Source organism: Mucor mucedo (assembly GCF_025094135.1).
Source record: "Mucor mucedo strain NRRL 3635 chromosome Unknown EV154scaffold_228, whole genome shotgun sequence".
NCBI classification, from domain to species: Eukaryota; Fungi; Mucoromycota; class Mucoromycetes; order Mucorales; family Mucoraceae; genus Mucor; species Mucor mucedo.
The window spans coordinates 28,737-54,551 of NW_026252512.1; the positions used below are offsets into that span (position 1 = coordinate 28,737).

The 25,815-nt window shown below is 35.8% G+C and overlaps 10 protein-coding genes across 10 annotated transcripts; 3 read left to right on the forward strand and 7 right to left on the reverse strand.

Moving 5' to 3' along the window:
* Positions 1-177: 177 nt before the first annotated feature.
* EV154DRAFT_531487 (uncharacterized protein) lies at positions 178-908 on the reverse strand. The gene has a single exon (XM_051603831.1). It carries the CDS (start codon positions 738-740, stop codon positions 237-239), a length of 504 nt encoding a protein of 167 aa, XP_051450741.1. The 5' UTR covers positions 741-908; the 3' UTR covers positions 178-236.
* A 1,369-nt stretch (positions 909-2,277) lies between these two features.
* On the reverse strand, positions 2,278-3,213 carry EV154DRAFT_488187 (uncharacterized protein; the record flags this gene model as incomplete). The annotated part of the gene is made up of 1 exon (XM_051599072.1): positions 2,278-3,213. One exon carries the CDS (start codon positions 3,211-3,213, stop codon positions 2,278-2,280), a length of 936 nt encoding a protein of 311 aa, XP_051450742.1.
* A 1,069-nt stretch (positions 3,214-4,282) lies between these two features.
* EV154DRAFT_607852 (uncharacterized protein) lies at positions 4,283-5,259 on the reverse strand (the record flags this gene model as incomplete). The annotated part of the gene is made up of 2 exons (XM_051607635.1): positions 4,665-5,259; positions 4,283-4,605 (listed from the first exon to the last, which is right to left on the reverse strand). Exons 1-2 carry the CDS (start codon positions 5,164-5,166, stop codon positions 4,283-4,285), a joined length of 825 nt encoding a protein of 274 aa, XP_051450743.1. The 5' UTR covers positions 5,167-5,259.
* An 819-nt stretch (positions 5,260-6,078) lies between these two features.
* On the reverse strand, positions 6,079-7,776 carry EV154DRAFT_582240 (thiamine diphosphate-binding protein; the record flags this gene model as incomplete). Its single annotated transcript, XM_051606669.1, has 1 exon — positions 6,079-7,776. One exon carries the CDS (start codon positions 7,774-7,776, stop codon positions 6,079-6,081), a length of 1,698 nt encoding a protein of 565 aa, XP_051450744.1.
* An 885-nt stretch (positions 7,777-8,661) lies between these two features.
* On the forward strand, positions 8,662-12,828 carry EV154DRAFT_432195 (uncharacterized protein; the record flags this gene model as incomplete). Its single annotated transcript, XM_051596657.1, has 9 exons — positions 8,662-9,605; positions 9,661-9,725; positions 9,842-10,265; positions 10,314-10,885; positions 10,953-11,089; positions 11,152-11,282; positions 11,344-11,453; positions 11,556-11,845; positions 11,905-12,828. 9 exons carry the CDS (start codon positions 8,662-8,664, stop codon positions 12,826-12,828), a joined length of 3,597 nt encoding a protein of 1,198 aa, XP_051450745.1.
* A 449-nt stretch (positions 12,829-13,277) lies between these two features.
* On the forward strand, positions 13,278-14,028 carry EV154DRAFT_540890 (uncharacterized protein; the record flags this gene model as incomplete). The annotated part of the gene is made up of 4 exons (XM_051604452.1): positions 13,278-13,339; positions 13,423-13,568; positions 13,639-13,931; positions 14,005-14,028. The coding sequence occupies 4 exons, from the start codon at positions 13,278-13,280 to the stop codon at positions 14,026-14,028; spliced, it is 525 nt and encodes a 174-aa protein (XP_051450746.1).
* A 42-nt stretch (positions 14,029-14,070) lies between these two features.
* On the reverse strand, positions 14,071-15,450 carry EV154DRAFT_556885 (uncharacterized protein; the record flags this gene model as incomplete). The annotated part of the gene is made up of 3 exons (XM_051605382.1): positions 14,911-15,450; positions 14,441-14,772; positions 14,071-14,317 (listed from the first exon to the last, which is right to left on the reverse strand). The coding sequence occupies exons 1-3, from the start codon at positions 15,085-15,087 to the stop codon at positions 14,071-14,073; spliced, it is 756 nt and encodes a 251-aa protein (XP_051450747.1). The 5' UTR covers positions 15,088-15,450.
* Positions 15,171-15,729, reverse strand: EV154DRAFT_432227 (CAP domain-containing protein; the record flags this gene model as incomplete). The annotated part of the gene is made up of 2 exons (XM_051596658.1): positions 15,171-15,449; positions 15,517-15,729. The coding sequence occupies 2 exons, from the start codon at positions 15,727-15,729 to the stop codon at positions 15,171-15,173; spliced, it is 492 nt and encodes a 163-aa protein (XP_051450748.1).
* Positions 15,730-18,864: 3,135 nt separating this feature from the next.
* EV154DRAFT_556887 (SIT4 phosphatase-associated protein-domain-containing protein) lies at positions 18,865-22,455 on the forward strand. Its single transcript, XM_051605383.1, has 9 exons — positions 18,865-19,121; positions 19,228-19,305; positions 19,406-19,649; positions 19,738-19,872; positions 19,940-20,005; positions 20,088-20,197; positions 20,299-20,854; positions 20,959-21,140; positions 21,231-22,455. Exons 1-9 carry the CDS (start codon positions 18,985-18,987, stop codon positions 22,258-22,260), a joined length of 2,538 nt encoding a protein of 845 aa, XP_051450749.1. The 5' UTR covers positions 18,865-18,984; the 3' UTR covers positions 22,261-22,455.
* Positions 22,378-24,530, reverse strand: EV154DRAFT_582247 (transmembrane amino acid transporter protein-domain-containing protein; the record flags this gene model as incomplete). Its single annotated transcript, XM_051606670.1, has 6 exons — positions 22,378-22,678; positions 22,764-23,039; positions 23,137-23,361; positions 23,427-23,661; positions 23,732-24,171; positions 24,354-24,530. 6 exons carry the CDS (start codon positions 24,528-24,530, stop codon positions 22,496-22,498), a joined length of 1,536 nt encoding a protein of 511 aa, XP_051450750.1. The 3' UTR covers positions 22,378-22,495.
* Between the last annotated feature and the right edge of the window lie 1,285 nt (positions 24,531-25,815).

Consider the following 25,815-nt stretch of genomic DNA (forward strand, 5'->3'; position numbering starts at 1 on the left):
AAGCAATATAGGCTTTTTGTAATAAATCCGCATATAATATAAGATTAATTATACTGACCTGATATCAATTAAAGTATCCAATCATATATTACAACTACATGCACCTAGTCCTTTCAAAAATTTGGAGAACCCTCAGAAAATTGACTGCCGATTAAATGATGGTAACAATATTTTATTGACAGAATTAGGTGTAAATAAATACAGAAAATGAAGGGCGAACAATGGTATGTAATATTTCAGCCATTGAGCTTCGCATCTGGATTGAATTCGAGAATTATAGTTCTTAAACCAGATAATATAGATTTAATCTCCTTTGCCATTCCATCAAACTTCTGTTTTAATTCATTCGTATTTTCAATTATGTTCTGTGCTAATACAATGACCCTTTCAGTATCATCCTCGCATTCTTCAGTATCATAGGAAGAGAGTCGTATAATTTTTTCGATTCGTACAGCGTACCTATTCATGGCATCAACCATTGCTTTCAATTTGTCATTAAAAAACGTAGATATTGACGTTAATCCCTCCAGCTTTCCAGACATTGCCTCCATTAATAAAAGAAGTTCCTTTAAATCTTTATTATTGCGTGATCTCCTGTAGGCCGTGACCCCGCCGACTAAAAGTGAGGTAGCAAAAATCCCTAATGATATCGCACCATTATAATGCCCAGCCTCTTTGAGTGCCATCGTAGCAACCTTGACAGATACGCCGGCACATACTTTTGTGTACTGTGCTTTCATATCTGCTATATTTTTCCTCTGATCTTTTATTTCCTCGTTATATTCAAGAATAGGTGCATCAACAACCTGGCTGTGTGATTTTTTAGTAATGAGAGATTCTACGATCGAATTTACACCCTTTACGATATCTTTTGCTGTATCGGCATCAAATCTTCTTTTATCCTTGGCAATAAGCATTTGCTTTGTTACAATCTCTAAATAAGAAATACTACTTGGGCATAGTGTTTCAATTTCCAACAGAAGGCAGTATAAAGACAGGTATAGTCTAGGAATTGTTTCATGCAACTTTGCTATGTCTTGTTCAGTTTTTTCGTGTAGCTCCTCAATGTTGTCCCAGGTTTTGCCTAGATCAGAGGCTGCTGCAAAGTCTTTAATGGAGCGATTTTGCGGTTCTTGTAGAAGCTTAGGAGATTCCATTTTAACTAGCGAAAGAGGAATTGATGGATGTATTGAGTATAAATGGTAATATCTAGGGTTTATATAGTAGATACAGGCTGATGGACGGGATGCATGCATCATGGTTTTGTGTTATCTTTAAAAAGCATACATGAAGAATGCTTTAATAACCTCTCTTGACGGGCATTTAAATCCTCTTTTTTAAATATATTGCTATTGTTTTAGATTCGTGATTTCGACTTGGTAAAATGGCGTTTTGAGCTTGGCAGAAGCAACAAATTAACCTGGCAGGCTGTGCTATCTATTCTAGAAATGCCCTAAAAGACAAATAAATCAAAGAGCCATTATAGATTAATAAGCCAATATTTTGTTGATAGACTGCATGCGAAGCTTTTAAACCAACTCAGCCATTTGAGCCATGACATTTGCTTATGCACTTTTGGTGGCGTACTTTATAGGGGCTAAATAATACAATGAACATGAGTGCATGTGACGAGAAAAACATCAAGCTTATGAATGTTATTTATGTCGAAGTCCAATAGTAAGCAGTTTATCGGATCTTTTGGCTACCTTATTAGCATGTATATACCATTGTATAGATGCACCATAGAGAGATCTGATAAATTCTCATATGGTTCAATAGCGGTGAAGTGATATCTGGCTTAGATTATGCAGATTATATGGAAATGGTATTGCTGAGTTGGCTAAAAAAATGGTTGTGCTTGCAGAATAGGTTAACCAAATATTATTTTCCTGCAAGTTTGTACAAACAACTAATTTGTATTTACTCCACTGCGTAATTATGTATTTGAAGGTATGGTTCAAATGTGGAATCGCAGAATCAACATTAAAATCGAGTGTTTACCATGCGCAATATTTTGGTTTATTTGTATCTGGCTTTGCCAAATATTACAATTTTATTGAGGCATCACGATATACACATTCTAACGATAATTATTTTTAAAGACTACTTTTTGAGCTTTGTAATTGAAAATGTAATAAGTGAAATTACGCATTATAATGAGTACTAAGATCAAGGATTAATTGAAGTAGGTACATGCCTGAGGAGTTTATTCAACAGCAAGTGTTGCGAATATATGTTTTTTAAAATGTTAAGAAAATAAGTATATCATGTGTTAATTTATTCTTCTAGAATAGCCCGTGGATCATGCATTTGTATCAAATTCTTCAAACTGGATCTTTTGTAGATAGCTTCTTGTCCCATTTGGTCAAACCTAGATTTTAAAGTATCGCTAGCTGAAATCATATCCGTAGCTAATATTACAACTCTATTACTGTCATCCTCAGTAATTGAAGAGCACCTAATAATCTTCTCGACGCGAACTATGTATCTTTTTACATCCGTAACTAAGAGCTCCATTTTTTCCCCAAATGTGAAAGATTCTTCTTGTAACATTATCATCCAGTTAAACATGTCTAACATAGCGTGGTGAAGTTTAAGAAATTTCTTCTTTTGAATCACTTGCAAGTAAGTTGCAAAACTCCCACAGACAAGAGCGATAGCAACAGAACCTTTAAGAGCAGACCCATTATTAGCAGCACTATCTCCAAGCGCTATTTTAATGGCTCCGGCTGAAGCGATCCCTGAAGCAGTAGCTGCACTGAGTGAACGAAGAAAATTTTTCATTCTCGATAACTTGTCTAGATGTGTTTTTTGCTCTTTTTTAGCTTCTACAATTAACTTTTCGCATGCATTCATATCTTCAAAAATAGCGCTACTACGATGTTTATTCTCGATAAGCGCATCCAATATTATTTGCGTACTCCTTGCTATTTCCGTTGTAGTGTTACTGTCGAATCTTTTTTTATTCTTGGCAATTTGCATTTCTTCCTCGACACTTTCAAAGTATGTGCTGCTGCTATTACAAATAGTATAAACTTCTTTCAAATAGTTATAAAATGCTGTATGGACATTATGAGCAACATCGATAATATGGTTCACTTCTTCGCGGTGTTTAAGATAGATTTCATCCCAGAGTTTGTTTATTTCAGTGAATATATTGTCAATGTTAGTAGCTTGCTTTTGAACTTCCGAAAGAGTTACGAATACTGACATTTTGGTTAAGTATTAAAACCTAGAAGATAAAATAAAATCGAAAAGCCTAATAATTATACGCCAATTCTTCTAAATTTTTATTTAGGAACTTTTGTAACGAGCCTTAAAAAATGAGATTGTGCTAGACTAACATACGCACTTTCTTGTTTACTAGAACATTGACCAAATGTATTGCTTTCGTTATTATAATATTATGATGTAAAACAAACAACTTCCAAATATTATGAAAAATTTGAATCAATAGAAAAAGTGCTACAAACAAAATATTAGAATCAAAATAAAAATAATCTCAAGCATAAAAATAAACATTTGCAACATATAGCACATCCAACTGAAGTTTCTTATGCATTGTTAATACGTTTAACGGGAGTTTATCTTGACTGTTATGTTTGTGGCGCAGAACGCATACTTAAAAGCCATTTATCGAGAAAATTCATGATATACAGTTGTTCAGATACAGAGAGACACTTAGTATTAATATGTATTTATTGGATTTACTATTTTGTGTTATTAAACAGACTACGATAACGTTTTATTTAGTATCTGAGACCGAAAAAATGCTTAGTTTTTTTACATTAGACGATGCAAGCGACTATGGAAATTAAGCGTTTTATACAGATGTACGGTTATATTTTGTTACATAGTCTACTTATATAACATGTCTGCGACATTTTTTAAAAAACGTTAACCGTTTTCCCTCATTTTTAATAAACTATGTTCAAATACAGTTATGCTGCTAATCCTTATTACTCCGTTATTAATTGAAAGTTGACATAGTTATTGCTAAAACCAATGCCAATATAGGCAGGCTAGTATAAAATTCTTGTAGCTATGGCTTAGTGCATCATCAGTAATTTATGCATGTATATGCAAATCCTTCTCATAATAATAAAACAGAAAAAAAGACACTAATATATCAAGGTATCAAATGAATGTGATGATGTTTTATTTAAAATTGAGAGCACAAAAAGTATGACAGCAGCGTTTGTATGATAACTGTTACAAAGAACACAAGGATAAAACTGTGTCATAACATAAAGTGTTTTATTATGGTTTCAATAAACTGTTGTTATGTGCTCATGTTTAACAAGCGATTTTCAGAAATAAAATGCGTAGGCACAATGTTCTTGCGTGCTTCTTTATCAATAGTATCAAAACTTTGTTGTAGCACCTTTGTGATATTTATCATGTTTATAGCTTGGACTTCAATCATTGAATCAAAAGTAGTCTTGTCTTCCTTTAAGGGTTCTTTTAATTTCCAGCCGCTCAATTTAGGGTCTCTTATGTAAGTTGATAAGAAACTAGCAGACCTATCAACTGTTTTTCTGAAACTTTCAAATCTGATGCTTAAATTTTTTGTTTGCACAGCCAATGCTTCCAATGTATCAAATTCTAAATCAATAAATGATTAATTTTATCTAAGTATGAAATAACTTCGAATGTAATATTACCTTTCAATAACGGACTAACATGCTCCTTTTCGTTACAATTTTGCAATGACTTAACTGTCTCGAATGAGTTTATGCTATCTTTGCTAACAGTGTTAGCGCTGTTTTCTAAATTGGTGGAGCATGGAATTGATATTTCATCATTGGAATTATGATCAGCAGTGACTGTTGGAAGAAAAATATGAAATACACGATCAATAAATTCTTCAAGCTTTGTTGTTTTCTTTTTATCCGTTGGATATATTCCAGGAAGATTGACCATGCTTTTTTCAGCTTCGATTTGTTGGTTTTTTGAATCCTGTAAGTATTGTTCAATTTTGGTGATCATATTGTTTTCTTCCCGTTTGACATGTTTTAAAACACCAGAAAGTTTTTCTGTCTCATTTGCAATTTCATATACAATGTTCTCATCAATGTTTCTGTTTGACTTTGCTATTTGAAGCTCTTGTAATACATTTCCAAATATTTCATTGCTGTCTTGGCATATATCAGAAATTTTCTTCATATAAAAATAGAAAGACGAATAAAGGCCGTAATTTTTTTGACTATTATCATCATTTTTAGACTTATGATTGTCAAATTCTATCCAATTGCTATTGATATTTTGGAGATCATTTACTATCTCTTGAGTTTCTTTTTTAATAAACGTTGTAAATTCTTTTGAATTCATTTTATGTATGATAAAAAAAGCGAGTAAATGCATACCGAACTTTTTGTTTAACTTATAGTATATTGGAAATCACGTGTGATGTAAAACGATATCTGCTTATGGTTGCAATTCAATTGTTAATACTGAGCCAATGCTGATGATTCATGCATAATGCAAAAGGCTATGAATTGATATAGGACTGATTAGTTACATCTTTATACAACAGTGCATTATTTTTTAGTTAATACGCGGTTATTTTTCTATTATAGTCAAAGAACTTTGTTTTTACAATAAATTACCTGACCTGTAAGTTCAGAAAATTGTAGGCCGCCTCAGTTGCATGGTATTCTAAGCTATTACATCAGTCTTTTTTTTTATTTCTACGGTTCTGTAACTAATGTGTATAACACAAGTTTACTTACAGTGTCCCGTTGGAAGCACTGATAGAATACTCCAAATAATTAAAACGTTTAATCCAACTATTTGACTAATTAGGTGGTAAATTCGTGCCGAGAGAAATTGCCACAATTAGTCTTATGATAAAACCTACTGAGATTAATACAAATTGACATCCATTTCATATACATGAAAAATATCCTAAGCCGAACGCCTGATGTTCACCATTTGTAAACACTCCCTCCCCCCGTTGCTAAATTTTAGGCACCTAAATTTTTACTTAATTTTTATCTTAAGGTACATCCTGGACATATAGCTTTATGACGGAGACACGTTATGTGAATTTTATTAAAAAAAACAATCATTAAATTTCTATCGATTTTCAGATGTGACACAATATTGAGAGAGTTCGTAAGGAGTATCAAATTCAGGCATAACGAGTTCCAAGAAATGAATCTTATTAGGTTGCTGACAGACAGACTGCATAGCATCCTCAAATTCTTGACGATTAGTAACCTTAGACTCCAGTCCAATTTCAGAAGGGCTCTTTCCATTGGTTTTATTTGTTTCCAAATGCCCACCAAAGTACCCCAATGTTTTACTATAATCCCACATTTGAAAGTTGTTATATTTACGCTCAGGACCATGGATTAACTTTTCCGTAAGATATCCGTCATTGTTTAAGAGAAAAATAACAGGTGTGAGACCTTGGTGTATAAAAACTGAGACTTCTTGAAGAGTTAATTGAAAGGACCCATCGCCTACAAAGAGATAAACCTTACGGTCACGGTCTGCAAAGGCAGCACCAACAGCGGCACCAACAGAATAACCAATGGAAGCCCAATAAAGCTGATTAATATAGATGGTACCCTTTGTACTCTTAACGCTGGATACACCGAACCCAGCAGATCCTGTTTCAGAAACGATAATACTTTTGGGTGCAAGATATTCAGGAATCTTGTTCCAAAGGTAATTGTGTGTGATATCATTACAACTGGTATCAATGGGATCTGGCATAACCCGAGGATAAAACATAATTGGATTCTTGTTGGTAGGGAGAGCGGAAGTTAGGAGAGGTAATAGTTCGTGTATTCCAACACAACCATATTCAGAATGGTTGATGATGGTACTAGAAATATCCAAAGTAATTGTCTTGAGACTTGTATTAGCAAACCCACAAGAAAAGTTTCCGGTATTTAAGTCAGATTTTACGGAGCCAATTTCGATTAATAGATCGGTATCTTTAAGTTCATTTTTAACACCTTCATAAGTAAATGATCCGTTATAGATCCCACGATAGTTAGGAAGTGATTCATCCACAGCACCTTTACCAAGCATCGTAGAAACAGTAGGAAATCCAGACCGTTTAATAAAAGCATTGACCTCCTCCAAAAGTCCGTAACGATGAACAGTGTTATCAACAATAATAGTAGGATGCTTGGCTTCGGTTATTGCTCGCAACACCTGATTAATGACGATGGATTGGATATTTTCTGGGTTTTTGGGAAGTGATAATTGAAGTGGAGCGACTATTGAAGGTGTTTTAACAAGAGCATCAATCAAGTCAATAGGAACATTGATATATCCAGGACGCTTGTTTATAAAGACAGCTTCGATGACACGATCAATCTCGGTTAATGCATTTTCGAGAGTCAGTTTTGTGGAGGCAATCGTCAACATGGCACCTATTTTATGAAAGACATCATAATCACCATTTCCAAGAGTATGATGTAGCAAGGCACCTTTTGCTTGCGAGTTAGTATGAGGAGAGCCGACAATATGAATTACAGGTACCCTTTCAGTATAAGCTCCAGCGATACCATTGGCAGCAGAAAGCTCACCGACACCAAACGTGGTTACTATGGCACCCATACCACGGACACGGGCATAGCCATCAGCAGCATACGCAGCATTCAATTCATTGGCATTGTTACCCCAAGTTAATTCTACATCGTCCTCAATTAAATCCAATAAAGGCATGTTGAAATCACCAGGGACGCCAAACACAGTATCAATACCAACTTGTTTCAGACGATTAATAATATGAGCACCGATAGTTATGTAAGTCATTTTTGATAAAAGAATTTGACAATAATTGATAAATATGAAGGGGGGTCGTACATCTATCTCATATATATAGAAGAAGAAAAAGTATAACTTGTATTGGGTCTTATGATTCGAGATTTGATTTTAGATTAGCTTCACTTTCATATATGCCTTGTCATAAGACTATGGACAAACCCTTAAAAACATTTACTATTAGTAGTGTATGTAAACGCTTTGGTAGATAATTGTTGAAAATACGATGACTATAAATATCTCTAACTTAGCTTTTAAATAGTAAGTTTATGTTTTTATGTTTTTACGTTTTTAAATTAATTATCATAGATCTATGTGATAAAGTTAGCTGTTATGGTGTCACATATTGAACGTAATCTTGAATTAGACATAATTCTGACGTTATGTGATACATATGAACTCTAATCGACGCAATATATTTCAGGCACCTACTCTTAAAATCACTGTATTATGCATGTGCACTTTTAAAAGAAGTTATGGTTTTGCTTAAGAGTATTTTTTTTAATATAAGATGCGTAATTCATGGATCTTAGCCCAATTGGTGGGCGGGTCATAATGAGTATACCCGAACACATTTAAGAGTTATAAATGCGGATTTATATGCAGTCATTTATCCTTTAAATATGAGATCATAATTTTTCTGGAGACATTTACTTATCGCCAATTGATTATCCCACAGGAAGATTGGAACAATGCTGTTTCTCAATGGCATGCTTTTGCTGCTGTGTACGTTACACGGATGACGGTGAGAATTTCCAATTTGGGTTCACAGTCACTCATTGTGATTTTTTTCTTTCTGTAAAAAAAAAAAAAAGAAGAGCGTTCACCTTCCATGATTTTGGTAACTCTCCGTTTTCTTTTTTTCTATTATTTGTTATGGCTAATGACATGCGACGTACCATATCTGGTTCTTCCCATCGTTCAGTTGACTCGGTCAATTCAGAAACCCCATTAAATATCTTACCACCAGACCAAGTAACGGATGACCAAGGCACGACTTTTTTTCTGCTTGACGTGAACAACGAAGAGGAACCCGCCGCGGCCGCTCCAAAAAAATCCAAGCATCACCGTAGCAGTAAAAAAACCAGCGAAGGGGATGACGGAAGTGATTCGAATAACAGTAGTAGTAGCAGTAGTAGTAGCAGCTCCGGCTCTAGCGTGTCTGCTCAAGTCGTCATCGACCACGGTGGCTCTATCCCACGTCGTTTAGAAAAGAATGGTCAATTAGGTGATGAATCAGAGAGTGATTACGCCTTTTGTTATACTCCTGCCAGTAGACGTGGCTCAGACGCTGATTCTGTTTCGAATAGTGGCCGTTTATTAAAACCTTCTCACCTTCGCTTAATCGAACCCAGCACTTTTCAACCTGAGGAAACAGATTTATCTGCTGCAGAGAATGACGGTGACGATGATTTAGAACAGGAAGAAGTCTCAAATAAACCAGGATCTCCTGCACACAAAGAAAGAAAACGTAGACACAAACATCATAGAAAAGCAACCAATCGAAATGGATCGAGCCGAAAGGACATTTTGGCTGATAGTAAAGCTATGGTTACAGTTTATACGGAAGAGGATGACGATTTGGTAGACGAGATGCCCAGAGGAGATCGTGAACGGATGTTGAGACATAACGAAAGAAATTACCGCAGCAGGCACGAGGAAGAGATCGGAGAAGGCTTCAGAAGAAGATCTATCCCACGCCGATTGCATAAAAGAACCCAACGTGTATTACAAACCAATTTACAGTCGCATTCCTGGAGTAAAAGAGAGAGTTTACAATCTAATAGACATCCGGGGCTATCTAGTGATGAAGCATTGAGGTAACTAATTACAAGATATGACCAATAATGAGTTATATCTAACTTTTGAACACAGTAAATTACTGCATTTAGCAAATCACATTTTGGATGAAGAAAGAATTCGAATTGACAAGACAATTGGTAAATATTCAACCACACCACACTTGAAACTAACACCCTTAATCTGACAAATTGGTTCTAATTAGATTTTCGAATGGTGATTTTCAATCCTGCCACGTTTCTCAGCACATTGTCAGGTCTTGGATTACTATCATTTTACATTGCGGGATACTTTAAAAGCCAGCCTTATCAATTTCGCATCACTGGTTTATTGGTTGAGGCATTATTGTTATTAGCACTTACAGCGTGGAATGCATATATCTTTTACAGGGAGCAAGTATTAGCCTATAGAGAAATGACAGATAGAGCAGCAACGATCATTGGAGCATTGGAGAGAAGTGGCATGAACATGGTTCAGGATACAAAAATACCCTTTATACCCTCCATGTCTGTCGCCAAAGTCGTACGTGATGGCGTTGTACGTATTTTCCCCGTTAATCTTTTAGTTGAGGGAGATGTGGTAGAAATGCTATATGGTGATATTGCTCCAGGTCGTATGAAATATATTCACAAGAAAGGTCTTGCAAAAGATAATGATTCAGAAAATGAGGAGGATACCAAGTCCTCGAAAAAACGTCGTGGATCCAGTAGCTCCAGCAGCAGTGGAAGCTCCAGTAAGAGCGAACCACCCTTAAATACAAAAGAATATTATATCGCAAAGGATCAATCATTCAAACCTTCCTTCTTTGGTATCCCACCACCCTCCGGATTAATGGAAGAGTATATGCGATCCAGAGGTCGACATCAGTTCCTTTTATTAGAATCACCTTTGGAAAAGAACATGCGTCGAGCATTGAACCAAAAACGACCCGATACAGTGATGCACAATGAAAGCCATGTCATCATCCGCATCTTTTACCGATATATCATTTGGATTGTTTTGGGTATAGCGCTGGTCGTGAATTTCTTGAGATACGGTCTTCGTAGCACACTTATTAATCATTTCCCTGTGGATCAACTCGTCGAAGAAGTATTTACCATGTCTATTTATGCCATTATTCCCCTTTTACCTCTTTGTATACCAAGCATGTGGATCGTCGCTCGTAGTTTTGGTAATGCCCAGTTATTAATCTTGTTTGAAGCCCTTCAGATCTCTAAAACGGAGTATGAGGACGATGATGAGGTGGATGAATTCGATGCAGAAGCTCCCCCTCCTACCAAAGACCTTGAATTAAGTCCTAGTAAGCCTCCCTGATAAAAGAAGAAACGCAGGAAGAATCTAATACCAATTTTTTCTCCTTCTCGTAGATGCTGTTTGGGACAGATTCTTGTCCTTGCTAACCAAGTGGGATCGTTTATCATTGACAAGGTCGACAAACTTACTGGAGTCACTTGGAAGCACTACTGTCATTTGTTGTTTAGACCGAGAAGGAACAATTGCAAACGTAAGCCGCCCCCCTCCACTTTTACAATAGAGGAAGTATTATGCCACTAACATTTTTTTTAGCCCTTTCCTACTGTTGAGCAATTGATGTTTCCCAATAATGAAGAAGATATTACTTATTTAGACGTCGAAGAAGATTCGGATGAACCATCTGGATTAAAATTTGAAGACCAAGATTGGGAACAATATCTACCGTAAGAAAATATGTCCCTGATTCAACAAAAAAAACATTTTTAACCGCTTATCCTTCCATAGTTGCTTAAAACCTCTTGGATTGAATTTCATGTTAAACACAAATTGCGGTGTCATCCAAAGCCGCAAAAGATCCGAGTATCACCGAAGAAGATCCAAGTTACACGTATATGGTAAAACGGCACCTGCAAGACAATGTAAAGTATATATATATATTTAGAGAGAAAAAAAGCGGCAAAATTACCGTCATTAACGTAAAAGGGTATGTTGTTTAGCATGTCTTTGTAGATTAGGAAAATGTGTTGGATTCAGAGAGGAAGCATTACAATCATTTGCGCTGAGAGCAGAAATCTATACGTTTGCTCCCTATCATGAAATTCTAAACACGCCTCGATTCAAATACAGTAAATACTATCAATTTGAGGTACCCAATGCGCTTTCCACCGTGTTCGAGGAACGATCCTCGGGAAGCTATCAATTACTGACAGACGGCCACCCTTCACTCGTGATGGATAAATGCTCGGATTACTGGGATGGTAGCTCCTTACAGACTATGAGCGAAACCGTAAGTTGTGAATGATGAGTAAAACAAGCGAAACTCATACATATTTTTTTTTTTTCTAGATGGAAAAAAAGATCAATGATTTCTTTCAAAATGCACTTGTACATGATATGCAATGTATCGCTTACGCCTACCGACCTATTAATACAGTGAATGATGGTCGTATTCCATTTTTGAACCCATCGGATGACGAAGAAGAAGATCCAGGGTGTGCATTTGTTGTTTTACCTTACAAACCACCTAGCTCAGACAGTTCTGACAGCAGTGATTCTTCTGAATCCTCTTCTGGTACATCTGTCAAAAAGTCGAACGGCAAACTTCCCATGAATGAAATTATCACAGTGAACCATCCCAATCGACGTGCATCGCATGTATCGATATCCACCTCCACCAGCAGTTCATCTTCTGAAACTGGATCGAGTGACTATTCATTTGAAGAAGACGAGCCCGTGGATGAGCAAGAGGAAGCCACGTTTTATAAGGAAGTAGTCAAAGGTCAAATCTTTTTGGGAATGACTGCCATGTGTCATCAACCGAAGCAAAATGTGGTAGATTTTATTGAGGATTTGGGTCTTGCCGGTATTCGATTTGTTTATTTTTCGACAACGGCCGAAAGAGAATCCAAAGCTTTTGCAGAACGTCTGGGCTTAGAGACAGATTGGAATAGTTGTATCTTGTTATCCAACCCAGATGATGAAAACTGTGGGAATGGATACCTTCAAACGCATGATATCAAGGCCCAATTACCTCGTGGCATTGATGAAATCAGACCTCATCTGGAAGATGTGGACGATATTCCTTTACATGTCTCCTTATTTGCTGAATGTACCCCACGTGCAATGAAGGAAATGATTCGTATATTTCAAGAAAACGGCGAAGTCGTTTGCTGCATTGGCAATGCGTTGAACACGAAAAACACCGAGTCCTTTGCGCTGGTAATATTTGATACTTCTATTTTACTTTATATATATATGTATGATCTCTAATCTGTATGCTTGCTTAGTCTGATGTCAGTATTGCTATGGAACCAATGCATACCCGTGCACAAAGCAAAGGCCGTCTTTCCACCAACGATCGTCAACCCCCACTTGCTGTAGGAGCATCGCTCTGTAGTTTACCTTGTGGACTATTTATGCAATACGAAACCAGTTTGTACGCGGTGACCCAATTAATTCGTGATGCAAGAAGACTCTTGGGTTGTGTAAGAATGGGCTTTTCATTCTATACGGCGGGTTGTATGTCCATGTCACTCATGTTACTTTTGAGTTTCTGTCTCTTGCTTCCACCCATCTTTGCTGGCTATCAAATCTTGTGGGTTTTATGGATTATTTTGCCCATTTTGTCCATGTCGATGTTGTTTACACCCCATGAAGACGGTATTATGTTGCTCATGCCTGGGAAGAATATTGAACATTTGACAGATTTTTGGAGATTCATGTGTTACTTTATCCTGCGTTTTATCTTGGTCATTCTGATGTGTATCGCTATCTATGCCATGTATGTATTAAAAATAGTGAAAATAACACACTTTTTTTTCTGGTTTTTTTTTATTAATCTTTTTTTTAAAAAAAAAATTATAGGACGCTTATTTATTCATTAGATATCAATATTACAGATGCCTTTGGAAAGTTCGGATTAAATGGATGGTATCATTGGACCGTAGAAGAACAATGGGCAGTTACCTATGCACAAAACTTTATGTTGATCTCCTTTGTTTGGTACCTTGGTAAGTTTTCTACATGAGCATTGAATCCCTTTTAAAACTAAACGTCTATTTTGTTTTACCGATATGACAGCATGCATATCTCCTTCTTTCCTTCATAGAACATGTTCTCTTATTGAATTTGTGCCCTTTAGAAACCGAGTTTGGGTGGGTGCATTTTTCTTGACGGTGATTTTGCAATTTTGTTTCTGTGCTGTTTCACTGGCTCATGGACCCTTTGAGTTTTCAAAGATTCCTTGGTTTGTTTACTTTTTAGGCTTTGCTTGGCCCATTGTATTGATACCTGTACAAGAACTCGTAAAAATGCACGATAACAAGGAATTCACAAGATTTCAAAAGAGATCTAAACTTGAATTCAGCACAAAGGTATTATTATTATTTTATTTAAAAAAAACAGCAATTGTTTATTGATATACTAATGTTATTTGTTTCATTGTAGCTTGGTATGCATTCGCCATTGTAAAGAGAAAAAAAAAAGATAAATACGTGAATAAACTGTGAAAGTCTACTTATTACGCTGACATTTCTTTTTTGAATCATCTTGTTGAATTTGTGCATCATTGGGTCTCTTACGGGACTCTTGTTCAGAATTGTCCTGTTGAGATAAATTACCCGATTGATCGAAATGCACACGGCGGATAGATTGAGTACGATCGGGGTTTGCCCTGTCGTCTCGAGAAGAGCGAAGGATTGAAGGAAGAGGATGGCGTAACGGATACATCACGTCTAACATATTCTGACGCAGTATCTCACTTTTTTTTTTTTTTGTTTTATAAAAAAAAAAAAAAAAAAAAAAATGGGGTTGATGAGGGGGAGAGGAGATCCCCTAGATTTAGTATTGGGTATCAGGCAGAGTAACTTTTTTTATTACTTACGTTTCTGTAAGCGATCTGGTTTGGTTTTTGTTCACTTCAGGTGGTCGACTTGTAGATGTTTTCACAGTAGACGTTGTTCGGGTTGGAGCTTGTTTTGGTACCTGACCAATCAATGAATTTTGAGAGACACCTTGATATCGAAGTGAATGCAGAAGCGATTCATTTAATCTGAGATTCTCACGTCTCAAATTCAGATAATCATCTGACAATGACTTGTATCTTAATTCCAATATTTTGTTTTCCATTATGAACGTATTGACCTTGTTCTCTAATACAGTTACTGCCAAACGCAGGTTTCGTAAAAGTTGAATGTTAGAGGTCTCCAGGGGTGGCTACAACAACAACAAAAGTTAGTACGATTGATGTATTTTTTTTTTTCACTTCTTTTTCGCTTCATGTTACTGGTGGTCCTTGATTCAAGTGGCGATCCATGTTGGCTATGTTGGGGGGGGGCTGGATTTGACTGTTACTAGACTCTTCTTTTCTGAATTTGTAAAGTTGTTGACGCGTAAAAAGAGGAAAAGCCAAAGCAATGTAAATGGGATATCAATCATTCTGATATAACAACTGGAGCCTGACTTGTAGATGCATCTTGATAGATTGATGCCACCAATTGACAGTGATTTATTATAGATGTAAAGTCTCATATAATCCCAACCCCTTTTTTGATAACTAAACACATTTAAAAAAAAATGAATGCCGATGGATGGGATAATTTTTATTCGATATTTTATGGATGAATGACATTAGCCCGATTCTGACCGTTATAGTTTCCTGAAGGATTATAGTTACAAACATAAAATGTCTGTCTGTAATTATTACAGTACGTAGCTCCACACCCAATTTGAGTGGTTCCCTTCCAAACCACTTGCGTAAAATGTCCCGTACTGCTACCAGGTTTATTTGAGCCCGTGTTGTAATTATAGTTTCTAACTTCATTATACCAGTCATCAATAGCCGCTTCCATAGAAGGATAGCCTCGAGAGATATTCTGTCCGGTATTTGGCAACTATCATTTATAAAATAAAAGAGGTTATTATGACCACATGCGATTGTTGTTTCTTTCTTCTTACCACGACATGTTTGAAATTACATGTTTGACTCACGCGAGTGGCATGGTTGGCGAGATTCTGGTTCCATTTGACACCAGGAACATGATGTCTTGCACGATACTTATTATGGGTATTTAATGCTTGCGTTCGCAGGCTATCTGAAGGGGCACCTGTCACCAATTGAGACACAGTGACAATGGTGAGACCGAGTTTAAAAAGATGGGAAGAAAAGACCATTTTAGTTTTTTTACTGGAATTGAGAAAAAACCAGATACTTGTTTCTTCCTGTCTTATATAAACAAATGGGTTGTGTATAAATTCCTTAATAACACAAATTCGAGTTTAGACTGTGATTTTCATCCCTCTCTTCTCCCCCAGGAAACAAAAAAAAAAAAAAAAAAAAAAAAAAGATTTGTATAGAGAACAATCTGTCAAAATGAAAAGAAGGCTTTGTTGAGAATTCCACTAAAATAATAATAATGCATGGCGAATGTCAGTGTCTACCTGCGGTATGTAATATACAGATCCAGTTAAAACACTATATGAAATCAGATGGCGAGGATTAGGGCAGGGGCGTAAAATGTTCTTATTTTGCATATTTTGTAATATGTGTGATAGTGATTTCCTATTTTGAGGATAATTTCCTTCTTTTCTTCTACTTGACAAGGGCAAAGGGATAAGATCTGCAAGAAGAAGGTTGCTCAGCCAAAGGAATCCTCATTGCTCATATCTGGAATAATGACAATAAAAAAAAGAAGGCGAAATTTTCTATTAAATGCATTAAATTTAGAATAAATCACTATTAGGTTTTTCACTATTTTTTTACGAGTACTCGTTATCATCAATTATGGAAGAAACTTTTTTATATATATATATAAAAATACCTGAGTGGTTGACTTACAGAATATAGAATATAGTGTTTTTTTAAAACAATTTAACAGAAAAAAGGGCAAAAGAAGCTTCCCCGTCATTCTTCTTTTCCAATTTCAATTCTTGGAGATCAAAGGCTAATCCAAGGGGCAGTTTTGCTGTCCTATAAACTTACAGTCTTTTGAGGAGGGAATCAGACTGATAATTGTTGAGTAAAGAAGATGATCTGTAAAAGGGAAATCACAGACTTCATGTCGATCAAAATTACTCTCTTTTTTTTTTTTTTTTTTTTTTTTTTTTTGTATGCATGCATGGCACGATTATACCAGCAGTAACAAACAAACAAAAAACAAAGCTAGAGAATTAAATTGCTCGAGGACGAGTGGCGTCTAAACGTATAAAGTTTGTAACGCAATATTTAAAGTAAAAGCAGCAGTTTTATCTGTCAGTTAATTAAATTGCATGTTCCAAGTAATCTTGAACGCGCAATTATGACTTTTTTTTTTTTGTCTCTTTATTATAGACACTATAATCGCGTATTATCTGCGTTCAATTTGATGTGACGATGCGATTTTTTTTGGATTTCCCTTACAGTTATGGTATTATACATGCAAGAGAACATCAGAACCTCTCTTTAGGTGAGGAACTCCATATAGTTCTTGGGAGGTTTTTTTTTTTTTTTTTTTTTTTTTTTTTTGTACTGACTAGTACGCAAATAACTCGGTATCATAGTCAAATTGTATCCCTTGGCTACTGAATAATCACGAGAAATCACCCAAGTATCTCCATTTTGAATTGAATTGAACCTGGCTTGATATCATTGAGACTAGTTGAAACTTCATCTAAGAAGGGATACTTCGTTGTTATGTATCGGTATTTTTTCTTTTTAAAAAAAAGAGTCATGAATCCATTTATTCAACCAACCTTTTCATGAAAGCTACAAGTATTTTGGTGTCTAAAAAGAAAAAAGAAGAGAGAGAGAGAAACAGTGAGTGAGGGCGGATTTTATCTATAGGAAAAACGATAAACAAAGATGAGGTAATAAATTATTTATGGGAAAAAAGGATTAGTTGCTTCTTAGGTAAGCGTTTTTTGTAAATATTTAGAGAACCTGTATATACCACCTGAGCTATACTATATATAGTAATTTCTCTTATATACCACCTGCCGGATTGTACCCGGACAATCGACGCCCGGCAGGTGGTAGATAGCCCATTATACGTGTAGATATGGATTAATAAAACGGCATTTTTTAGGCTCATAAAGTTAATTATCACCCTTTTTTTAAAGGTGTAGAGCTGGATCAATAAATTGTTATTTTTTGACTTACGGTAAACGTAAATAGTTAATAGGAACACAGTAATACTTTATTATGCTTCACTTTAATTTACTTTAAATTAATTTGAATATCGTTTTTTAAAATGCTATAAATGAGGCCTTTCGTCGACAGTTAGCACAGATTAAACAGTACTTTAAATACAGACTTTCAAAAGCAGCTTTGCTTTAGATGTCGATAAAAGTGAATTAACATACTTAGTCTTTCGCTGTAAGCATGGAAATGCTCGTAAGACTACTATTGAAATCGTTGAGGAAAAAGAGAACAAACGATCAAGCTGTAAGAATAAATATCCAATCCAATTAAGATTCAAGCATTGAAAGCTTTTACGGGTACAAGCAGTAGATCAATCTGATAAGGTTAACCGAGAACACTTGCACGGCCATTTCTTGTCTACGGAAAGTATGAAGGAAAATACGTTACTAGACAGAGCACTGTTAATCTTGTAAAGAAATGGTGGTAGGAGGGTTCTGCCTATTTAACACCTGCCAGACTTCACATAACAGACAGGTGGTAATTGACTTTATGAGCCTAAAAAATGCCGTTTTATTAATCCAAATCTACACGTATAATGGGCTATCTACCACCTGCCGGGCGTCGATTGTCCGGGTATAATCCGGCAGGTGGTATATAAGAGAAATTACTATATATAGTATAGCTCAGGTGGTATATACATATTTTCAATATTTATAGATCATCGCCATCATATGTAAAATGTAATTCTATATTTTCAAACTTGTTTATCAGATATGTAAGCAATTTTTATGTCTATGTCATGATTATAATAGGGCCCTTTCTTATGGATAAAAAAATGAAAATTCATGTAGCCATAGAGACTGTAATTGTGAGTGAATACATGACACATCTATCACTAAATATTCGATGAGACTGTTCCCTTGACTACAATGCACTGGATATGGACTTTAAGGACAATAAATTTCTTTTCCCTCTTTGCTAACTGATGCTCGTCTTTTTTTTTTTTGTACTGGATACTTTACACAAGACTTGAATTAAAGAAGAAGAAAGCCTTATTGACGGCACTGGCAAAAAAAAAAAAAAAAAAAAAAAAAAAAAAATCTGACGTCATTTATTTTTTTTGGGATTTTTTTTAAGGAGGATTGGCGGGGTAATTTTATTATTTCCTTTTTATAATTTTCCAAATTTTACATATATATTATTTTTTTTTTCCCTCCCTTTTTCTTTTGGATAAAAATCAACAGAAAGGAGAAAGAGTGTGTGTGAGAGAGAGAGAATTGGAAATATAACGAAAGAAAAGAAATTACAACATGTTTTGGCGATTTGGATTTAACAATTCGACTTTGGATACTCTATTAGACAGAGAAGATGTAACACTGGAAGAAGTCATGGAGGAGGAGGATTTACTTCAAGAAGCGAAATCACTCAACCAAAAACTCGTTCTATTGTAAGATGATTCTTTTTTGTTTTTTTAAAGAAAAGAACTATTCATGGAACGCGTATCATGTCAAACAGTTCATTAACACGTCTTATGCATTCCCCCTCCCTTCTAGTTTAAGTCAGCCCGAAAACGTAAAGACCTTATTAAACTACATTACAGCTACAGATTTAGATGAAACAAAACGATTCAAGTAAGTTCGTTTATCATCAAAATAAACAAAAAAAAAAAGACCGTTTTTAAACTGACGACATATTTTTTTTATAAAAAAAAACTGTTCGTTGTTCTTAAAGGTATCCTTTTCTTGCGAGTGAAATCATTGCTTGTGAGATTCAACAAATGATTGACGCTATTGTGATTGAACACAAGGAAGAACTTTTAGTACCATTTTGGTCTTATTTGGATCGACCTGCGTATCCTAAAAGACGTGCGTCGGATACTTTAGATGAGAAAAAACAAGAGATTGGTTTAGATTCATTACAAGCTTCTTACTTTTGCAAAACCATCGGTGTCTTGTTATCAAAATACCCTATCGAGGTAAAAAAAAAAAAATTTCGGGTAATTTAATTTTTTTTAATCCGCACACTAAAAAAAAAAAAAATCTTTTTTTGGGTGTGTAAAATAGATGATGACATTTATTCAATCAGACCCTGAAAACTTGAACAAAATATTGTCTCATTTACAAACTTCTGCTATTATGGATTTACTATTAACGTTGGTTCGTATGGAAGAATTGCCAGAAGGAAAAGGTGTTGTCAAGGTAAAAAAAAAAATATATTAGCTTATCTTTTTTTCTTTTTTTCTAAACTTTAATTTTTTTTTTTAAGTGGTTAAGTGATCATGGCTTACTTGAAAATTTAGTAGAAAGGCTCGATCCTTATCTGGATAGTGAGGTAAGAGAACATAGAATAAGCTCCCTTCTTTCTCCCCCCCCCTTTGTGTGTGTGGTCATGACTAAATTATTTAATATTTAAGGAGCACTCCATTGCCCAACAATGTATTTGTGAAATCATTCGCATGTCACAAACTAGTCTACCTGAATCACCCAGTATTGGCATCAATGAATTAATCATCGAATTAAAGAGGTAAAGACAAACTATGAGAGAAAGAGGGGATGGGGGGAAAAGCAACATTTAGAGCTGAGGTTTCCCTAACAACAACAACAACAAAAAACTTGTTTTTTTAGTGAATCCACCATGCAAAAGTTGGCTAAATTCATGCTCGATCCTGATGCGCCTAATGCAACTTCCACCTTGATTAACGGCGTTTCCATCATCATTGATATCATTCGACATAATAATAGTGATTTGGAAAGTGATCCATCGGGCGCAGGTTTATATGAATACCAGCAACAACAACAGCAACAACAGCAGCAGATTCGAAATGCATCAGTATCTTTAGCCGATATGTTAAAAGTCATGGGAGATCATGTTGCCGAATTCACCCATTTATTATTAAAACCTCGATCCGTCAATGGACCTATTCGTACCACGTTAGGCGAATTAGAACCATTAGGATTTGAACGATTAAAGATTTGTGAACTCTTTGCTGAATTGTTACATTGTTCCAACATGTCCAATTTAAATCATTTCTCCATGACAATGACAGAGGAAGCTCAATTAAACACAGAGGAAGAGAAAAAACCTGCACAAGAGGACAGGAAGGAGGAGGAGGAGGAACTTTCGGTGGGTGATTATCTTAAATCGAAATTTGTGAATAATAAGGCCATGCCAATCTGTGTTGTAAGTATAGAAAAGAAAAAGAAAAAAAAAAAGGGGGGGGAGAGTGATAAGGCTAATCTCACTAACTTGTTTTCCCCCACCCCCCTCTCTCTCTCTCTTTAAAGGATTTATTCTTTTCATTCCCTTGGAACAACTTTTTGCATTATGTTATCTACGATATGCTTCATCAAGTATTTAATGGACGTATGGATGTTGGTTTAAATCGCAGTCTTGCTATTTCTATTCTCAAAGATGGTAAATTAACCGATAAAATCGTACAAGCACAAAAATCCAACGATCTTGAATGGTAAGGATAACCCCCCCAAAAAAAAAAATTGAGTATGAAAGTGTTTATGTATGTTAAATAAGAGGAATTTTTTTTTTTTGACATGTGTAGTGCTAAACCAAAGGGAATGCGTGCTGGATACATGGGTCATTTAACATTTATCTCTGACGAAATTATGAAATTATTTGAAGGATACCCTGAAACCATTGTATTAGCTATTAAGGACGACATTGATTTAGAAGGTTGGTACGCTTATTGCAACGGCGAATTAAAAGAGACAAAGGATAGAGATCAGTTGCCTTTGGGTGGACTACGACCCAATGATGAAATGGACGTACCTCAAAGCGATGAAGAGGACGATGATGATGCACTGGAAGGTGTTGCAGCCAGTCAATACTCTCGTTTCTTGGCTCAACGTGGTGAGGAAGGTACGTTTGATGACGAGGATGAAGATGAAAATGATCATTGGATTACAGGTCGAGATGATTTCGGTCGAGATTATAATTATAACAATGGTACTTTTACCACAGCAACAAACGATAAGAATGGATCACGGGAGACACAAGAAGCTGCCGCTGGTGGTGGTGGTGAGGAGGAGGAGGAGGAGGATTATGATGAGGATGAGGATGAGAATAATCATGTGACACCAGATTGGACACGCAACTTTTCGAAATTCGCACAACCCACGACAACACTTCGTCGTATTCCTAGTCATACAATGAATAATGAGGATGAGGAGGATTATGACGGTGAGGAATTTGATCATCTGGCAGATCCTGAGGAATTAGAAAGAAGAGCTGCGTTTCGAAGAGCTCCTTATAAGGTAGTCGGGAGCGATCACAATAAAAAAGAAAGTGACGATGACGGAGATGACGATGAATTTGGTGATTTTGAGAGCGCAACCGATGATGGAGGACATTCACAACAAGATGTATTGTCTAGTCCAATGGAAAGTTTAAATGTAAATAAATCCTCTTCTTTGTCACCAACAACGGCAACAGCAGCAACAGCTGCAACAACAACAACGCAGGATGATGGTCACCTAGTAAGAGCCGTAAAGACAAAGGAAGAAGAAGAATATCTGAAACAAAAGAAAGATTATCAACATGATGTGGATGAAGAACAAGAAGGTGAAGTCTAACACTTTTTGCACACATCTAATTCCTGTTTTTTTTTTCTTATACTCTTTTTTTTTTTTCGTATTATTATCTCCCCCCCCCCCTCTCTGACACACACACACTTGTTTATTATCACTTTTTTTTTAATCTTTTTATTATATCACCATTTTTTTTTTTAAGAATAATATAATGTTTGTAATTCTTTTTTTTAAAAAAATTTTTGTTGTCTAAATGCTAATCATGAGAAAGAAAAATGAGTTAAAGGTTATTGGGTAAGAAACTCCAGACGGTTCCTAAAGCAGCCATGACAACCGAGACAGATAATATACTATAAATCAACATTTTATCCTTGAATCCTAAATCCTCTCCAAACAATCGAAGATAACAAACAAGAGGGAAAATAGCGGAAATACCAAAACTGAACAACGCCCCCAACAACGACTAAATTTTAATTTTTGTCAAACATACATTCTATGATCACTTTTTTTTTTTTTTATAAAAAAAAAAAAAAAAAAAAAAAACTTACCATCACACGGTCAAAGCCTGGAAAAACTGTAGCTACAAGAACAACCACGGTACTTGCTAAAATACGACCTACAGCACCTAAAAAGGATCTACGCCATCCATGATACTTACACCAGAGTTCTACATTGGCATAACTCGTGATCCATAACTCCCAGGTCACACTCACAGGATTCATCATCAAACCATATTTCGCAAGTGGCGTTAATACAATCAACCAAATCGCAAGACGGTTTATCCATTTTGAATATCCCGGTGTCGCAGCTAAATTTTGCGTGATCTAAAAAAAAAAAAAAAAAAAAAAAGTGGGGGGTAGGGGGATTTTCCCTTTTTTTATGAGTATGATGCGGGGATAAAATATCTTGTTAAGACTTTACCTCTGTCATGGTGTCTAGGCCAAACATGGCATATCCCGCTACAGCCATTGTAATATACACACCTACCGTAATCACATAAGTGATATCTACCATACTTTCATACCGTTTAGGTTCTTCCATATCACGGTAAATAGCAGGGAATACAGCATGACCTGCAAATCCTGCCATCATCAAACCGAAACTAAGTGGTACATTGTACATGACGGAAGGAATAATTTCTGTATCCTAACGTTTTCAATCGATTAGTTTTTTTTTTTTTTTTGTCCCCTCTTTACACACAAAAGACGTACCATGGGTTCGATTAAACTTCCAGGCTTGGTCTTTTTAGAGATACCATCGTAAAGAACAATGGTGACAAGACAGGCACAACTAATGATACCGATTAAACTTGTATAGGCCAGTTTACGAATAGGTAAGAATAACATGGGAGTTAATACGATGAATGAACCTATACGGATAGACAGCATGTCAATGTTTGGAAACAAGGACTCAATACCATCACCCAGCAAGACCACCATAGCCACACTATATAAAAAAAAAGAGTGTAAGGTTTTTTTTTTTTTTTTAAGAGTTAAATAGAATAGTTGTAATTTACCCAATGGTCATGAGCTCAACAACAAAGATGGTACTGACAAAAGTTCTACCACGATGACCGAAAGCAGCGGCACCCATATCACCATAGGTGGTTGAATTAGGGTAATAGTCCAGACACTTGGCGATTAATTTAGCGGTATAATTGGTAGCAAGACACAAAAGAAAAGATGATGGAACCAAAGAACCAACCTGCACAACGAAAACCCAAGGGTAAGGCCAATACACCGATGCCAACCAAGACATAATGGAGTTAAAAATGGATTGGATGAATGTGGATCGGATAGGACTTTGTGTGTAATGTGGATCATGTTGTTGTTGAGAGGTATTAAACTGTTGAGAGATAACGGATGCAACGGTGGTATGTCGAGATAAGGATGTGAAATGACTGGCACTTTGAGAGAGTGTTTGAGTCAAGGTATAATCAATGGGTAATATTTGGATCTGATATTATTATTATTATGAGGGTCGTCTGATTCGAGATCCTCTTCTCCATGACGGGTGGGTGGGTTGGAACTGAGTCGATGGTTGATACTGAGATTTTCTGCCATGTAAAGTGCAGAGGTACGAGAATAAGAACCAGCAAAGGATTCCAAGTGACCTCGTAAAGAAGAGGGAGAGCCTACCGGTGTACTGTTCATGGATTCTCCCCCTGCACTGTAATAATAACTACCTGCCAAATCTTCACCCCCTGTTCCCGTATTGACTGTACCATACCTCGTACCAGGTGTATTCAAGTGAGAAGGATGCGTATTTAACGGCACTCTTATATGCACTGGCTCAGATTTAGGATCCTCTGACATTTTTTTTTTTTTAGTGATGAAAGGGAAAAAAAAAAAAGAAATAATTAAAAAAAAAAAAAAAAAATTATAAACAAAAAGAAAAATTAATAAGGGGCGGTATTTATATAACGATGAAACCCGTCCCTTTTTTTCCCCTCAAAAAAATCTTTTTTTTTTTTAAAACTAGTGGCCCTTGTTTCTTAATCCAATTTAACCATGCACTTTTTCTTTTGACGCTCGTATCGATTATGACTGTTTCAACTATAAAAGGGAACACGAAAGGGGAACAGCCCTTTTTCCGACTGTTTCAAAATACGTTTGAAGTAAAAAATCCATCAAAAAAATGTTACTCAAATCATGTAACATATCTTTAAAAAAAAAAAAAGCCACATGATGATATAAAAAAAAAAAAAGTTGTGTGTGCTCGTTTTCTTTTCTATATAAATTATCCCTGCAGAGAGAATGTCCGTGTAACCCATCAAACAGGCTTATTATACCTTGTGTACTCATGTACCAGAGACTCGGGTATTTGGCTACTGTTGCACCAATTTCGTCATATCTTTTTTTGGGTAAAGAGAGAGAGAGACAAAAGAACGCTTTTTAGTGTAACTTTTCAATGATGTAATTGGACATTTCTCTTTTTTGTTAACATCACCATAAAATACAAACCCCGGGGGGCAAAGTATATAGGTTTTTCTCTCCATATGTTCCCTTTCGTTTCCATATTTAGACTTACGATGGTTTTTTTTTTTTTTTTTGTGAGAGAGCACCGGGAAGAAACAATTTGTCATTTTCTTGCCCGCATATAGTAATAAAATAAATGGCAATCCCTCTCCCCCCCCCGCGAAAAAAAGCTCTCTCTCTATTTTCCATGGTGAATTGTTTCCAACGGAAACCCCTCCCTAAGCAACCGTTGTCATGACATGGTACGTATCCATAGCGCTTTTGAAAAAAAAAAAGATCATTAAGATCACAATACCTCGTTTCCCTAAGCGTCTTTTTTTTTTAATTTGAAATCTCGATTAAAAAAGTAAAAAGCCACGCACTTTTTTTTTCCCTCCCTAAAAAGAAAGAGAACCACTGCTACCCTCTTACAGTGCAGATGATGAATTATACCAGCAGTATGATGTCGTATTTTACTTGGCAAAAAAAAAAAAAAAAAAAAAAAAAAAGGGATATTGACGGGGGAAAAAGATCGCTTACCTTTTTTTTTTTTTTTTTTTTTTTTTTTGGTAGCACATCGTACATCTCTCTTTCTAGGGATCTACCGGATCCGGAAAAAAAAAAGAAAGGTTGAAGGAGTGTA

Bases quoted from the DNA above. Each gene is read 5' to 3' on its own strand.
- EV154DRAFT_531487 (XM_051603831.1), bottom strand. From the start codon at position 740: ATGAAAGCACAGTACACAAAAGTATGTGCCGGCGTATCTGTCAAGGTT.
- EV154DRAFT_556887 (XM_051605383.1), top strand. From the start codon at position 18,985: ATGTTTTGGCGATTTGGATTTAACAATTCGACTTTGGATACTCTATTA. The intron at 20,198-20,298 runs GTAAAGACAAAC...TTGTTTTTTTAG, and splicing joins TTAATCATCGAATTAAAGAG to TGAATCCACCATGCAAAAGT. The intron at 20,855-20,958 runs GTAAGTATAGAA...CTCTCTTTAAAG, and splicing joins AGGCCATGCCAATCTGTGTT to GATTTATTCTTTTCATTCCC.